The sequence below is a fragment of the Epinephelus moara genome, chromosome 5 (genome assembly GCF_006386435.1).
Source record: "Epinephelus moara isolate mb chromosome 5, YSFRI_EMoa_1.0, whole genome shotgun sequence".
Lineage (NCBI taxonomy): Eukaryota > Metazoa > Chordata > Actinopteri > Perciformes > Serranidae > Epinephelus > Epinephelus moara.
The window spans coordinates 41,429,849-41,445,736 of NC_065510.1; the positions used below are offsets into that span (position 1 = coordinate 41,429,849).

Consider the following 15,888-nt stretch of genomic DNA (forward strand, 5'->3'; position numbering starts at 1 on the left):
GTTAGCTAACTAATAACTAAAGCTGTCACAAATGTAGTGGATTCAAAAGTAAAGTATGTCCTTCTGAAATGTTAGTATAAAATAGAATGAAATGGAAAAACTCCTCAACTAAATTTTTGAGTGCAGTACTTGGGTAAATGAATTTATATATTTTAATACTTCAAATTAGCTTTGAGAGATGTATAAATGATCTTTAGGAGTTCTTGGTTTGATGAGTGTTCAAAATAACACAAAAAGGCTGAGCATGGCGAGACAAAGAATGGGAGGAAAAAGCTATGTGGAAACAGCATTGAAGTTATGCATTTGAATTTGTTAGAGAAGGTTCTTTTTTCCTTCAAAACCTTTATTTAAAACACAGAAGTATACAACAACTGTCATGAGAAAACAACAAAATTCCAGAGGTGTTAAAAGTCCATTCATATTAAGTCCTTTCAGAGTTCAAAGTAAATGTACTTCTTCTAAAATACTGAAAGTCTTTGTAACGTTTTTTTGTCTTCTAGAGAGGTGCTATGTGCTTGAGTTCAACAGTAAAGTGTTTAAAGCAAAGTTTGGAGTCAGACCATTTCAATTTGTGGATATGGGATTTACCCAAGAATGATAAGCGGCTGAATGATACAGGTAATATTGCTATCCATGTCATAGAAGACAAAATATAACACCACATTAAACAGGGCTGAGCCGAATACTTGGATTTAACGAATATCCTGTACGGATAACACACTGTATACAAATACAACTACTATATGAGTAAAATGTGTCAATATCTGGGTAATTGTGTTTAATCTCTTACTCTTTTGATCAAAAATGACCTGATTAATTAATTCTGGAGATTGGTATATGTAAGTAGTTTTCTCATAAATAATAAATAGGCTACAACAACTTCTTCTTAACCTATATTAGTTTTAGGCTTAAAATAAAAACTTCTGATTAGTTCCCACCCAGTTTCAATTTAAACTCCACCCTCGTATGGCATAAGCTCCGCCCATTTTGAGTCCAGATACAGTTAATTTAGATGGTTAAACAATTACAGACACAGATACAGATAGGCTTAATGGTATACTCGCTCATCCCTAATACGTACATTAGCGCCCATTTTCCTACTTCTAAAGCTTTGCATATCTGTCCAAAATAAACATGTATAATGTGTTTATAGCTTAAATCTTTCCAACTCTTCTTCAGCTGGGTAAATTGGCTGAAACATTTTAAAGGAACTTGTTAGAAAAGGAACCAAACGCTGTAGCGTCTGTAGTGACGCGCCTGCACTCCAATCCAGCAGGTGGAGGTGTGTCCACAGTTGCAATCAGCTCACAGCAGAAGAAAACCTCTGGAATTCTAGGATAGCGCGCTAAGTCTCGCGACATTTGTGTACGTAGCCGGCGACTTCGCAAGGTCAGTTGCACGTGCACGTAAACTACTGCTGTCAGCTGGCGGCGACCCAGGCAGAGCAGTCAGTGTGGAAAGCACTTTCTAGAAGCGGCAACAGAGCTCTCCCGGTCTTTAGTCCGGTTTATCAATAAAACAAAGTGTAGTGTCGTTTCAGAGATGGCCAGAGGAAGCCGCAGCCGTTCCTCAGCTCCTGCCAGGTAAATACATTTACTATAACTTGCACAGCTGACTCTGTGTGCTGTTGGGATGTCGCAGATAGTCTTATGTTTCCTATTTGAAGAAAGTACTTCAGCCTTAAAAACATATTACATATATTACATAGACAGCCGAGCTCAGATAGTGTGTAGTGATGCTATTAACGACATAATACACCGGACGGCACATACAGTAGAGCCTAATTATTGTTGCGTCATAAGTCACTGAAACCATGTCGGGTCTAAGTGAAGTTAGGTCTCGGCAAGGTCACTGTGTAACAGGTAAGGTTTCTTTTAGGCAAGTTAGGAAAGAGCTGCGAAGGTTTGCAAGTTTTATTGGAGAGGAGCTGTGGAGACTCCTGGAAGCTTTAAATCTCTGTGCTCCGACATATGGCACTCAGTTGTATGGAAATAACATCATGACAAAAGTTGTGACAGTTCATCTGTACACCTTTAGTCTTTTAGTGACTACAACACAGACATTAGACAAATTCTCAAACTCTCACCAACACAACATCACAGTATAGTTTTACTGTGTGATGTTGGCCTGAATATATTTCTGCTTTGCTCTATTATAATGTGGCAAGTAAATGAAAGTGGGGGTTACTAATGTCAGAGAGCAACACTGATGATAAACACAAATAAAAGACATCTAGAAAATACTTGTAGGCTAAATATTTCACAATTCAGAATTGGACTTTGGAAGGTTGTGTTTGTGGGCCATCGAACACTGATGCAGCTTAACTTTAGGTCTGTGGTGGTTAGGTGACACTGTCTGGATAACTGATCCTATGTGGACAGTTAGCCGCTTAATCATTTAGTCTATCATCAACTAACAGTCATCAACATGAGCTGGTTCCTACTTCTTCAGTGTGATTACCTTTAACATTTGTTTTTATAAACACATCCAGCAATTTGAATGCATCACTGGTACCTTGTGATAGATATTTGACCTTATTTTAAACATTTTATAGACTAACAAATAATCAGGTTTTTTTTAGCCTCAGTTGCAGAGAAATGCCTGCCTGATATAAGATAAATATAAATATTGTAGTGTGTTGTATGGAGGTATAATTCTTACTAATACTTCATAATCTGTATTTCTGATACAGATGAATGGAAAGGAAAGGTGGTGATATGCCACACAAGAGCTTTCAAAGTTGACACTTGGGCCATGTCCCTGTAAGCCTCTCTAATTCACAAGCCTGTACGGTTTTTGCTCTGTTTGTAGCCCACCTCCATCCTATGCTCCGGCCCCTGCTCATCCACCTCCCTCCTCCCTGGCCCCGGCTCCAGCTCAGTCCCAGGGTCCAGGCCTCATGGCGCAGATGGCTACCACAGCTGCTGGGGTGGCAGTAGGCTCGGCTGTGGGTCACGTAGTTGGCAGCGCCCTCACAGGAGCATTTAGTGGTGGTGGCAGCAGCAGCAGCAGCAGTTCGGAGCCAGCCAAGCCTACCTATCAGGTAAGAGGTGGAGTGTAATCAGACATAGGATTATAATGGCTAGACATCTGAACTGGACTTAAACACGTCAGGTTGTGTTTAAAGTTTGTCTTGTCTTGGTGTTTTTCCCCTTGTCTGTCTGGAGCTGTTCAGTGGCAGAATCTTCTCCGCCTGGCCCAACGATTTGAAGTCTAGAGCACCTGCAGATCAGTTTAAAAAAAAATGATCAAGCATTATTATTGTAATTATTAGAGACTGGAGATCAACGTGGGAGCGCTCACGCTTTAAAGTAAACATCACCAGAAGCGTTGCTGCTTCTGGACCTCCTTTTTTAATCTATAAAAACAAACTGATCTTAGAAAAAAATCAAATTCTAAAGGAAAATGTGGTGTGGTTGTTAAAATAATATTCATGCATATGTACAGGTTTTAGTCTTGAAGGTCCAGTGTGTAGGATGTAGGGGGATATGTTGTGTATGTGCAAGTATGTTTTCTTTAGTGTGCTTTAGTGTGTTCTTTAATTGAATTTCTGCTCAGGGGGATTAATAAAGTATATAAAATTAAAAAAAAATAAAAATAAAAAAATAGTCACCTTAACATAACAATTGTTGTGTTTTCGTTACTTCAGAATGAGCCATTTTTATCTACTTTTCTACAGAGATCGCCATTTTGCACGGCCCAATTCTACAGTAGACCAGAACATACAAACCTAGCACTGGCTTTTAATGGGGCCATTTGCCTTTTCCCATCAGCCACCGTGGTTAGAGGCCCCTCCACAATGAGAGCATTGGAAAAACAGATTTTCTAACGTGAAACTGCTTTATTCAGTGTTTTTTCTATTTTAAATCACCCGGTCACCTGGATTGTTTTGGAGAGGAGGAGACATCTGCAGATAATTTGGCTTCCGTTAAAAACCTGCTGAACAATAAACCCTGAGAGAACTCTATTCGGGTTTCAGCTGGTTGAAATCTGCAATCCTCACCACTAGACACCATTAAATCCCCCTAAATCTTACATGCTGTATTGATTAGATATGACAAGTATGAGTCATGCAAGATAGATATGAGGACTTTGTCATGATTTTATTATATGGAGAGACAATTGATTGGAAAGGGATATCATTCAACTATCAAACAGTATCAAAGTTGGCATTAAAAGTCAGCTCAGATTCATAATCTTATTTACTTATTCTGTTATCACATAGTTCCCAGTTTAAGTAGTAATTTTGACAGTTTAGACTGTATGTCATTAAAGGAAAGTTGTTGAACAGCTGCTTGTTTCAACATTTGAGAACTTTAGCGTTTTTTGTTAACTAAAAAATGTTTTTAGAAATATAAACCTGTTTCTCTCTCTCTAATATTTGAAGACATTCTGGAAAGGCTTGTCGACTGAAAAAACACCTTGACTTTTGCTTGTCAAGTTGTCGCCGAACTGTTGGTTTTTCTTGGATTCTAAGTGTTTCTTTGCTTCTTTCCTTGCTTTCATCATTCCAGGAGTCCCCCCGGCCCGCTCCAGCCCAGCCAGGCCCCTGCCACTTTGAGGTCAAACAGTTCCTGGACTGTGCCACCAACCAGAATGACCTGAGTTTATGTGAGGGCTTCAATGAGGCGCTCAAACAGTGCAAGTACTCCCATGGTGAGTCCTTGATAAATGATGACAAACACTTATTACATTCAGTTAAACCTGTCATAACAACAGTTGTCACCACATGATCATGAACTTTTACAGTTTTATGATGTTTGAGTTCTCTTAAGGTGCTGCAGCAACTCTTCCGTGTTTAAAATGACATAATATGATGTAAGTATTTGCTATGTTGATCTCCTTCTTTCTGTTTTCTGTAGGTGTGACATCACTGGTGTGAAGGATCAGTGTCAGCTGTTATGGCAGACATATTTTAATAATGAAACATAATGTAGACATGAGCACATAATACAAAAGTGTACAGTGTACCTCAGGCAGTGAGCATGTTGGTTTTGTTGATGGATGACTGTGTAAAGTATGAAATGTTTTTGGTATATTCGGTGACAAACCTTTAATAAATAGCTGCTATCTACTGTACTTGCACATTCTGTCAGTGTGTGTTGTCTTTATTTGTCATGTTATGCGTTTTGCCACAAATGGTCCTGTACTGTAATATTTATTATAATTGTTTATTTGAAAGCTTTTCATTGGTTTATTGGCCAAGAATTTCATTGTAATGAATGACGTGGACCAGCAAAGTTGTCCTGCTTGGTTCTGTTGAGAAGAACAGTTCCTTCCTTCCTCTCTTTTTTACTAAAGCTTGGCATCTTATTCGTAGCTACCCAACCAAGCCTCCAGGAACACAGTGTGCTTTGAAGTCAATTTGACACAGAACTCTCTAAAAACTGGGTATCTCCCCTGGATGGTCGTGGTTTTGCAGCATGTAGCAGTGCACACTTTGGGGAGCTCTGTGACCATCTCAGCATGTGCTGAGTGCACATCCATGAGTTTACCACTTTATATGATAACCTGCATGCACCTTTGTAAGAACGCAGAATAAAAACTCTTAATTATTATATAAATGAATATTATAAATCAACTGTGTGTAATACACTGACTGGGGATGGGGATAAATACCCCATACAGCCCCACTTCAAAAAATCCCAACTATCCTTAACAGAGTACCAAGGAGGAGGAGTTAGATAACTTTATTATGGGTCCCAGCATAAATTGGCATTCTGAGCAATATAAAGGAGGGAAAGTTGGCAAAGGAAGCTGTTCAAAATAGAGACATAGAGGTAAACATAAAATTATCTAGATCTGAAGGAAAAAACAAACCAGGAGTGGCAACAGCACTGAGCAGGAGGCAAAAGGGAGACACCTATACTCACTACAGTCTGGAGAGGGCAGAACAGAGAGCAGAGGAGGGAAGTAAAGTTGGCCAGAATGAGAGTAGGACACACCAGTTTGAACAGGACACTACTCATCGTGGGGAAGCACCCATCCAGGTGATGTGAGCGTGCTGGCAGCCAGAGACAGCACAATGTATACTTGCGTCATGTCATGTGGCAGAAAGAGAAGTGGTGCTAACTGAAATGAGGAAAACTGATTCAACAGAAATATCAATACATCCTAGAGTATGGAGGGAAAGAGAAAGGAATAACATGGATGGCTGTTTGATTTCTTCAGATACTCTGGACTGGTCAGAAGGAAAATGAAGAAGGTGCAGTAATGACTACGTCCGGAGGGTGGCAGCGCTACAACATTGCGGATGCCGGCTGCCGTAAAACTCCAAAGAAGAAGGGGAAGAAGGAAAAGTTTGCCCTTCTGCCATACATCTAATCCATGTCATGTTTTTTTCATAACCTTGACCAAGAAATTGCCCTCTGTCAGAAAGCCCTATATACAAACTAATGCTGACAGCAAAGTGGATTAAAACGATAGACGCGTAAAGCGTAATAGATGTCGTAAGAGATCCATGGTAGCTGCGTCAACACATGCAGAGTGCTACATCCGGTCTGCTTTCAAAATATAACCAGAAACTGGAGAAAACTAACTGGGTAGAAAAATGTATTTATTTATTTATTTAAGGGACTGTTAGTCATTTATGAGGGGCGAGTGGTCGACATGTAAGCCCTGGGGAGGGATTTGTATTTTTATTTCTTTATTTAAAGGGTTATATTTTGTATTTATTTTTGCATGATTTTTTAGAGAAAACATGCCCTCCAAACCAGCATGTTGGCTTTCTTTAAAGAACTGTGAAAGTCACTCCATTTATAATGGCCTGAAACTGTAAAAACAGAAATTACTGTTGGATTTTCAGGTTTCAGACGGTGCCTGGACTCACCATTTGCGACCAACGCTTCTGACAGAAAAAAAGAGAAAAAAAAGAAAACAAATTTGAGCTTCAAATAATGATATTTCATCAAAATCACTTCATGCTACATGCTACTATTTTGAAAGTTACAACCGGAAGAACTAGTCTACGGTCGCTGCCTTGTCATTGGTCTTTCGGCCTCACCTCCACACAGAGTTGTCAGCGGACTTCATTCCAGCAGTCAGAAAGATGCCTTTCATTAATGTGCAGAGTAACTTACCGGCCAGCTCCTTCTCGGAGGACTTTCTGAAGAAGCTGTGCTCCTGTGCCGCCGCTGCTCTGGGAAAACCAGAGGACGTGAGTACATTTCCAGCTAACCTTCCACCCTGCATGAAGCTGCTGTGCGTGTCCATATTAAAGCACACATGGATTGCATAAATCCTGCACTACAGTTATGTACAGGAATGTTAGTATGTTCATATGTGCCTCTCTGTGCCGCTCAGACGCTTGTAGCAGTATTAAGGTCTCATATGTAGTTAACACTGAAGTAACTTTACATCAATCTCCTACCAACATGTCAAACCAGCTTTAACCATCTGATTATTGGAGCAGAGGCTTCCAGCCATTAGCTACAGTCTGTACTTCCAGCACCTCAACACATTCTCACCAGAGAATACCCTGGCCCCCGGGCCCTAAATTCTTCGCCCAGTGTAACCACCAAGTCACACACACTGCTCATAATTGAATGAACACACACACACACACACACACACACACATATACATAGCCTACATACTGGTATGTTACAATATCTGTATCTTCCAAGGATATTTATTAACCACCAATATAATGTATCCAATATCAAATACAATACTATGATGTAGTATAATATGATTAATAATATAGGCTAATATTATGATACCACAATCATATAGTAGTGCTGTATTAAAGTATTAAATTATTATATTATAGGCCATTGTATGTGTCAGTGTCTAATGTGAATCAAAGAAGATGTAAATCAAAGATTTGAGATACAACATTTATGACATGTTCATGTGTGCCAATTGTCCAGCCTGCAGAAGCAGACTTATTATATGTGTCTCGGGGTGTACAGATGAACTGGCTGGAAACAGATTGAGCGCATAAATGATATCGTAATGTCACCGTTGTGTCATCAACCGCTGTGAGATCTACATCATCTCTGTATGGCTTTTAACATGCTCGTGTCTTCACAGAGGGCTGTTGCCACAACTCTATCAAGAGCAAAAAGCTGTTACACACCAATGTGCTCTCCATTATTATACTTTTCCCTTTGTTTTCCTTTGTTTGAGGTCTGTCTTATGCTCTTTTAATAACATGTCAATGAACAAGCTTCCAGTATTCCCATAACAGCAATGGATGGAAAAGCACATACATTTGCATTTTCTTTTGCAGATTTTCTGAAAATTCGGTTCCATCCACGCTACATTTGGATGGAAGCCCAACTTCAGTTAACACTGATACTGTTTCTGTTGTTTCTGTTGTATCTGTTCTGGTTTTGATCGTTTTAAAATCCACTCCCTCACATGGTCAGAGTAAAGGCTCTTACTCTGAATGACTCTGAATGACCTCTCACAGTGGGGAATGTGCTCACGTTGTCTTTGTTGGTATGGCCTTGAAATAAAGTACTGTGAATTTTTGCTCACTCTTCCCTCCCTGTTATACTGCTTCATATTTAACTGCTGAGCCCTAACTAATGTTGGCAATGGTGGTTATCTTTCAGAGGATGAATATGGTGGTGACTCCTGGGCTGCCGATGCTGATCTCTGGCTCTTGCTCTCCATGCTTGATGCTGTCGGTGTCTGCTATCGGTGTGACTGACACCGCTGACAAGAACAAGGAGCACAGTGCCAAGATCTTTGCATTTCTGACCAAAGAACTGGGTCTGACTGAAGACCGGTGAGTTAGGAGGTTACTGCTCTGCCTGCCCGCATGTCATCAGCCTGCATATAAATATGAGGACATACTGGAGTGGTGTAGGTCAAGTCCTCAGAGCTGTTTTGTAATAACACAGCCTGTACTTGATCCAGATTATTTTCCTATGATTACCTTCAATTACCACCATAAAACAAATTCAGTTGGTTTTTTCAATTCAGTAATGAAACACAAGTCTTCCATAACAGTCTGCCTTGTTCATGCCATAGACATGTGCATGGTTCACTTCAGCTGTACTTTAAGCAGGGCTGTCTCCTCAGTCTGAAAACAAGACTCCCAAGTAAAATAACAACAGATTATTATAAACTTTGTAGAAATAACAAAATAACATGCTGCTAAAAGACATGGTTCACAACCACAAGCTGTTTGGCTATGTTCACAGGGAGACTCGAGTGACTGCTACAACCTGCAAGTTGAGGGTTATCAATGGGGTTAGCTGCGTTAGCACTACAGCTAGCAGACTTTTCCTTTTAGTATGCTTACTGCCAGTTTACCACTGCTGTTAGCATTGATGTGTGAGCTGCTACAATGTTATATTGTTAACCACACTTGCTGTGGGTCTGACAATGTTGTTTGAGTTTTTATTTAAGAAAAATTGTGTGCCCTCTTCCTTATCTGATGTTTCTCTAGACTAACATTGTGATTCTCATTGGTGGAAGTCTGAACAATAGACCCAAACATGAAAAATTCTTTAAAAAATACAAACATTAATTAAAAAAATTCAAAGTAACTTATATAAAAAGGATCCTTGAATGTGGTTTTCACAATTGACTAATCAGAAGAAAAAACTAGAAGAAGTGAAGCAGATTCATTAATAAGCTTTACCATGTATTTGTATTGATTTTTACTATTTTTACTAGTTTATCAAGAACTCTGCTTTTTCACTGATGACCGTCTTACACTAAGAGTTGACAACTTGGCATGGCTACTAAAAACTAGACTACTCTTTCCTTTGTCACCCCTGCCTTGTGGATCATAGGGTTCTTAGAGGGTCTCCCCAGTAAATACATTTAAAAACAGTTAAAATGCACTATCAATGCATCAGCTTATGCACCCTGTTGTTTCCCAGATAATGCTACATTGTGAACAACAAATCCATGCTGACATCAGCTAAGCTGTTAGCTGTTAGCAGCCATTGGCAGCAGCTATCAATCAGACAGATAGTAGACGGCAAACCGGATAGAATTTAGTGGACAAGAGCAGGACGGTATAATTAGGTGAAGACGGCAGAGAATACTGTCAGCGCTGGTAATTGTAGAAGGCATTACCGTTTGAAGTCAAATTTCTAAACTTTTTGCTTTCTTCCTTTACTCAGTTTACAAGCAGATGTTATGTCACTTGTTCACACAAAGTGAAAACATGGGCCATCTGTACAATAAATGGACATCACTAGAAAAATGACAGAATAATAAACACAAAAATATTTTATTTAGTATATTTTATTACATCCTTTGTAAACAATAGGCTTTTCAACATATTGTCATGCAGTGTTGGTTTTACCATCCTTCCATTTTGTCTGACTGCTTGTTTGTTTTTTCCTGTGTTGGCCAGAAGGTGTTGTCTGTCTGCTGTCTACTGTCTGTCTGATTTCATGTGAATGCAGCATAGCTAATAGCGGTTGTATTGAGTTACATTATGATACATTCAAAGTCTATAAAATAAAATAAGAATTTGGCGAAGGTAAATACGTCTGAAATCTTGTAAAATGTAGTTTTTATCGAGAATTGTGAATAATTACAGCTGTTAGAGGGAGAAATTTGTAGTATTCACAGCAATATCAACCAGATATTAAAGAGGCAATTATAGTAGATGAACTCATTCAAAAGCACATGCCCTGTGCACAGCGCTGTCAGTCCTTATAACTTGGTGCAGGTGATGGCAGGAAACATCAAATTGATAGTACATACTGAGTCAGGGTCTGACTCTGCCCTTACAGCAGAAACAGCTCTGAGCTCAGCCTGCAGGCCTTAATCCTTAAACCAGCACACAGCAGTTGAGGGACTCACAAACTGTGCTGTTTCTCTGATTTGAATGAAAGCACTGGGTAAATGATTGACAGCTTTGTTCTGATTTACAGGATCGTGATTCAGTTCCACGCACTGCAGCCTCACCAGGTCGGGAAGAAGGGAACCGTCATGAGCTTCTTGTGAAAGGCGACACCCTTGATACATCTCACAATCTCATTCCTGACAGAATAGATCAATATGAACCACACAGTGAAGTAAAGATAGTCATTTTTTGGCCAGGTACTGTATTTTTATGTCATATCCAGATACACTTTAGGCACATTTTACACATCCGCACTTATTCCCAAAGCTGTATATGTACATGATGTAATAACTTGTATTTTTTAATAATAACAAGACCGTTTGTTGTTGTCATTCCTAAAATTAGTACCATACTATTGAAGAAAACAACATTTGGACTCCCTCTTAATTCATTCCAGCAATTCAACTAACTACAAATAAGTATTGTGAACTAAATCCGTGGTTCCCAACCATCTTCCTTAAGGGACTCCTTTTCTATCATTGATAGATATTTCATATATATTTAATGCATAACAATAACAGTACAGTTATCCGTACTAGTGAAGGCAATAACTGCACAAAGTTTGTGTTAAACAAACGATTTGGATCAATTTTGATTATTTCCTGTGAATATTATATCAGAGATGAGTTTTCCAGATATTTTTTAGGAGCTTTTTATGATTCTCTGTCTCTATTATGTTTTTTTTTTAACAATCATACATACTTATTAGGCTTCTTTTTGACAAATTAAGTCTTCCTGACATTTAGTCATTTTCTATTAGCTCTTTGGTTGATTTATCTGCATACTTTTCTAATGCAGGATAAAGCTGTTCAGCAGAGAGTGAAGGCTCTGTGAATATAGTTTGTGTTTAAGTCTTCACTGTGCTCTTATCATGTGAGATTTCTAAGAATTTATATTGAATTATAATCTAAACTTGAAAAATTATGAATTCATTTAGTTTTCTTCACAGATGAAGTTTTTACACCCCTAAAAATCAAGAAAGGTTTAAAGACAGCCAACACTGAGAAATTCCTAAACCTGTTATTCAATGAGTTTGTCCTGATTAGTTTTGGATAAACTCTTCAGCTTGTTGATGGGACAGAGGAAAGTTCATGATTAATAAACTGGCATTTGAATGCATCACCTGTAAAATCTGTTTTGTCTTTATTGCTTAAAGCAGGCTCATTTGAATAGTGGCATTTAGCTTAGACCTCAACACAAGTTCAAATAATAAGATATAATGTGAAACACAATTCATATACATTCTCCAACTTGAAAGGGAGGAACATGTTTTATTATTTTGACTTTATTATTATTTTTGGGAGGCTCCTTGTTAAATAAAAAGTAATGTTAAAATTATTCAATTCGATTTTGATTGAAAGAAAGATCTGTTGCCCTTTTGTTAATAATTACATTACTACACAGCCTAGCATTTTGATACACAGATGTCTTTAAAAATCGAGAGTTCAAGAGATGCACCGATTTGACCTTCAGGTTCTCTCCTCTTGTTCTTGTGTTCATGTAGATGTGTTGCTGCAGAGTTTGATGCCATTTGACAATTCTAATTTTTGACAAATGTTACAAGTTGGCTACTTCTCGCCATAAAAGAGGAAGCTGACACAATCATCACCGGGAAGGGTTTATCTGGCCAAACTACAGGTTACATGAACTCCAAGAAAAAACATGGGAATCTGTAATATGAGGAATGTTGTGAGTGTATTTGTGAATGTATCATGAGGTGTGTGTATAAAGTAAGAATCAAACAATACTATAAATGTGGAGAGCTGGAGGAGCCATGGGGTGTGACATGGTGAAAGAGAACCAGAGCATGGTCTGCAGCCATCTTAAATACAGGAGAGCCACATCTCCTCTGACGCTCCTGGCCTTCACTCTGGAACATAACCCAAAATATGTAAAAAGGCACACACACAACCCAGACTCAGAGATCAGCCCCAGGGTCTTAACACAACCAAAATAACCACCTCAACAGCAGATAGATCCCAGGGTTAGTTTGGTCGAAAGCTGGTTTAAAAATAGTTATGCAAGACAAAAATGAACATGTAGTTGACTAATATATAACATGTAGTTGATTTTGATGTCCTGATGTCTGTATCTCTATTCATTTGATTTGACTTCATTGGCATTATGGCTGTTAGTAGAAAAATACTGCCAAAACAATTCAGAGAGCCATAAAGAAATCAGTTGGCCTACACTTAAATCATGTTCATATTTCATGTGATATTTTTTTGTTTGAGACCATGTAAAGCCCAGTGTTACACAATCCCTTATTTGCAGTGTCATGACAAACAAAAGGAACCAAGAGAGTTACATAATCCCTTAGTAGATCCTGTTGCCTTTCACCCAGTGCTCTACAATGGTTTGTCTGTGTACTTGTTAAACCACTGGATTCAACTTTGGACTGCTAGATACCAAAGAGTACAGAGAAGCAAAAGGATTCACTCTTCACTTACTACTTTTACTAATTCTGTTTGACAAATCCCAAACTCTTCATTCCCCCTCTGAATGTTCCTAAAACCAGCAGCAGTGAGAGGAAACTCGAGAAAGTGGATGGGGCCAGAAGAATGAAGTCACAAGAAACTGATATATAACCCTCATGTGTTTGTTGTTTTGAAACATGCTATGGTTTATGTAGGCTAACTCTTCTTTTATGACACATCCTTGCTAACTCAGTGATCAAGCAGATCATGGACATGTGATTGGCTGAGGATATGTCAGGACACATCAGTTTCAGTCAACAACCTAACCACTGCTCTGAAAGACTACAACTGCCATAAGGCCGATGCTATTAAATCCTTGGAGTTGTGCTTAATAAAATTAGGCTCAAATTGTACCAGTACGGTGATTATCATTTAGTTTAAAGGGGAACACCACCTAAATTATGAATTCCAATATCTTATCTCCATGGCCTAGAAAAGTTCAATTAATAATTCTAAACATGAGCTGCTTTCTCTTAAAGCCAGAAATCAGAGGAGAAAGTCTCAAACTTGTGATGTCATAGGGTATAAAGTCTGAAGCTACACTATAGACAATAAATGGGACGGTGTTCATTTCGTTGCTGAAAACTATGATGAAAATATTCCTTCAACAACCTTTTTTCTATGATGAAAAGGAGATGATGACGAACTAAAAATAGATCTTGATAATAAAAACTAAGACGAAATTTGTGTTTCATTTTTGTTGATGAGACAATACATGACGAAAATGTTTGTGGACTATCGGACATTGAAAGCCGAGAACAGCTGTGCTTGTAATTATCTTCAAATGCCACATGAACAACAGGCTGGCAAACTCCAGTAAATAGTCTGCACCAGGATGTTTCAGTAGCCAGCAAAAACACTCACACCGGAGCAGCGTCAGCAGTTGGTGCGAGTTGTGAGCTGTAATTCAGCAGGAATTAATCAGCCATGTGTCTGACTGTGGATGGTGGAGCTGTTGAGTGGATTTGTGGAGTTTGTCAGTTGCAGCCGTGGCTGTTAGCAGTTAGCTCCGCTAGTTTGCCATTGAATGGCAGCAGTGCAAGCAGCCACCTGCCGCCGGACTTTACAGCTGATCCCCACAGGACTCCACTCAGTCCAGATTGTCTATGGGTTGATGCTGTATGACAGGCAGGTAGGAGGCTCAGTTATATGTGAGTGTGGTCTGAACTCAGATCAGTTTTCTCTAACAGAGATGAAAGTTTAGTTTTAATCTCCAACTCTGTGAGAGGACACGATTTTAATCAACCTCGAGACTAACATGTTGCAGATGAAGAGAGAATTCAGGCTTTAATTAAGTTATTTTTCTGCTTAACAGTGAGATGGATAAGTCAGAGTTTACCATGGTGAACCTGGGTACAGTTGTCTCTAGTTGTCTCAGATTAGTTATTTGTGGTGTCGAAGTGATTGAGAGCATGAATAGAGAGATGTTGAGTTTTTCAAATGATGATCAGTAAGTGTGTGCGTGTAAATCACCCCTTAAACCGGTCAAACACTGCTGGAGAAATGACAGTTTGTAAGTGTATAGAAATGAGTTGTAGAAAAAAAATGGTCTAAATGCAATTCTTATACAATCTGTCACTTTGAGTCTAAATTCTGATACATGAATTAGCCTAACTTGATTAGTTTAAAGATGAAAAAACACAGAAAACATATTGACTAAAAGTTGACTAAAATGTTTTGAATTTTCATCAACTAAAACAATGAGGGATAAAAATTACTAGAATGTGACTGTAATTAATAAGCATCATCATTTCAAGACTAAGACTAAATCTAAAATAGCTGTCAACGCTGGACTGGGAGCCTGATTTTGTGGACCCAAACAATGTTTGTTTTCTTTTTATACCCAAATGAACCTAAATTCTATTGCAATCTCAGTTCTGATATAGAAAATATAAACCAAACCATGACGTCACACTAATGAAAATCATTACTGGGTAGACACCTGGCAATTGATTACAGTTGAAGAGCTATGTAAAACTGACAAACCTGTTTATTTCTGTTGTCATTTTCAGCCATAACTGTAACGTTTAAAGATAAATAGTTAACCTATCTGACGTCTCTGCTGTGATTTGTTTATATACTATGTTGCTTTGCTATCATTTTTGATTAACCAAATCCGCAGATGCTCAACAATGTAGTGGACGGGGCTGCAGCAAAAGGTATTTTAACCACCTAAAAAATATCCATGTCAGTGTAAGTGTGCGCTGGCCTACATTTGAATATTTGCTCCGCTTTACCTTTACCACTAATGGACCGACACCACGGTTGACCAAGCAACAACCTAGTTTTCTGCTTAGTTAAATTACTGTTTTTGTAAATATAGTCTGGTAGCTTTGACATAACATATAACAAATTCCCCATCAGAAAAGGCTGTCTAACTGCAAGGTTAAGTGGGGAAAAAAATATATATATAGTGTACACTTAAACTGTAATGGAATTTTTTTGGTTGGTTTTAGGGGGCTAAAAACTAACTAATTGAAGCAGAGTTTGCTCAGCGCCGTTTGTATTTATGTACTGACACAGGGATTTTCGAAGCAATTAAACAATAAACAGTGATTTGGTCTATACCTACTCATATACCCATATACT

At 38.6% G+C, this 15,888-nt stretch overlaps 2 protein-coding genes across 2 annotated transcripts; both read left to right on the top strand.

The window, feature by feature from the left end:
- Positions 1 to 1,377: 1,377 nt before the first annotated feature.
- On the top strand, positions 1,378 to 5,085 carry chchd10 (coiled-coil-helix-coiled-coil-helix domain containing 10). The gene is made up of 4 exons (XM_050045331.1): positions 1,378 to 1,583; positions 2,812 to 3,043; positions 4,515 to 4,656; positions 4,863 to 5,085. The coding sequence occupies exons 1-4, from the start codon at positions 1,543 to 1,545 to the stop codon at positions 4,880 to 4,882; spliced, it is 435 nt and encodes a 144-aa protein (XP_049901288.1). The 5' UTR covers positions 1,378 to 1,542; the 3' UTR covers positions 4,883 to 5,085.
- Positions 5,086 to 6,982: 1,897 nt separating this feature from the next.
- ddt (D-dopachrome tautomerase) lies at positions 6,983 to 11,953 on the top strand. Its single transcript, XM_050045124.1, has 3 exons — positions 6,983 to 7,156; positions 8,562 to 8,737; positions 10,851 to 11,953. Exons 1-3 carry the CDS (start codon positions 7,049 to 7,051, stop codon positions 10,921 to 10,923), a joined length of 357 nt encoding a protein of 118 aa, XP_049901081.1. The 5' UTR covers positions 6,983 to 7,048; the 3' UTR covers positions 10,924 to 11,953.
- The last annotated feature ends 3,935 nt before the right edge of the window (positions 11,954 to 15,888 follow it).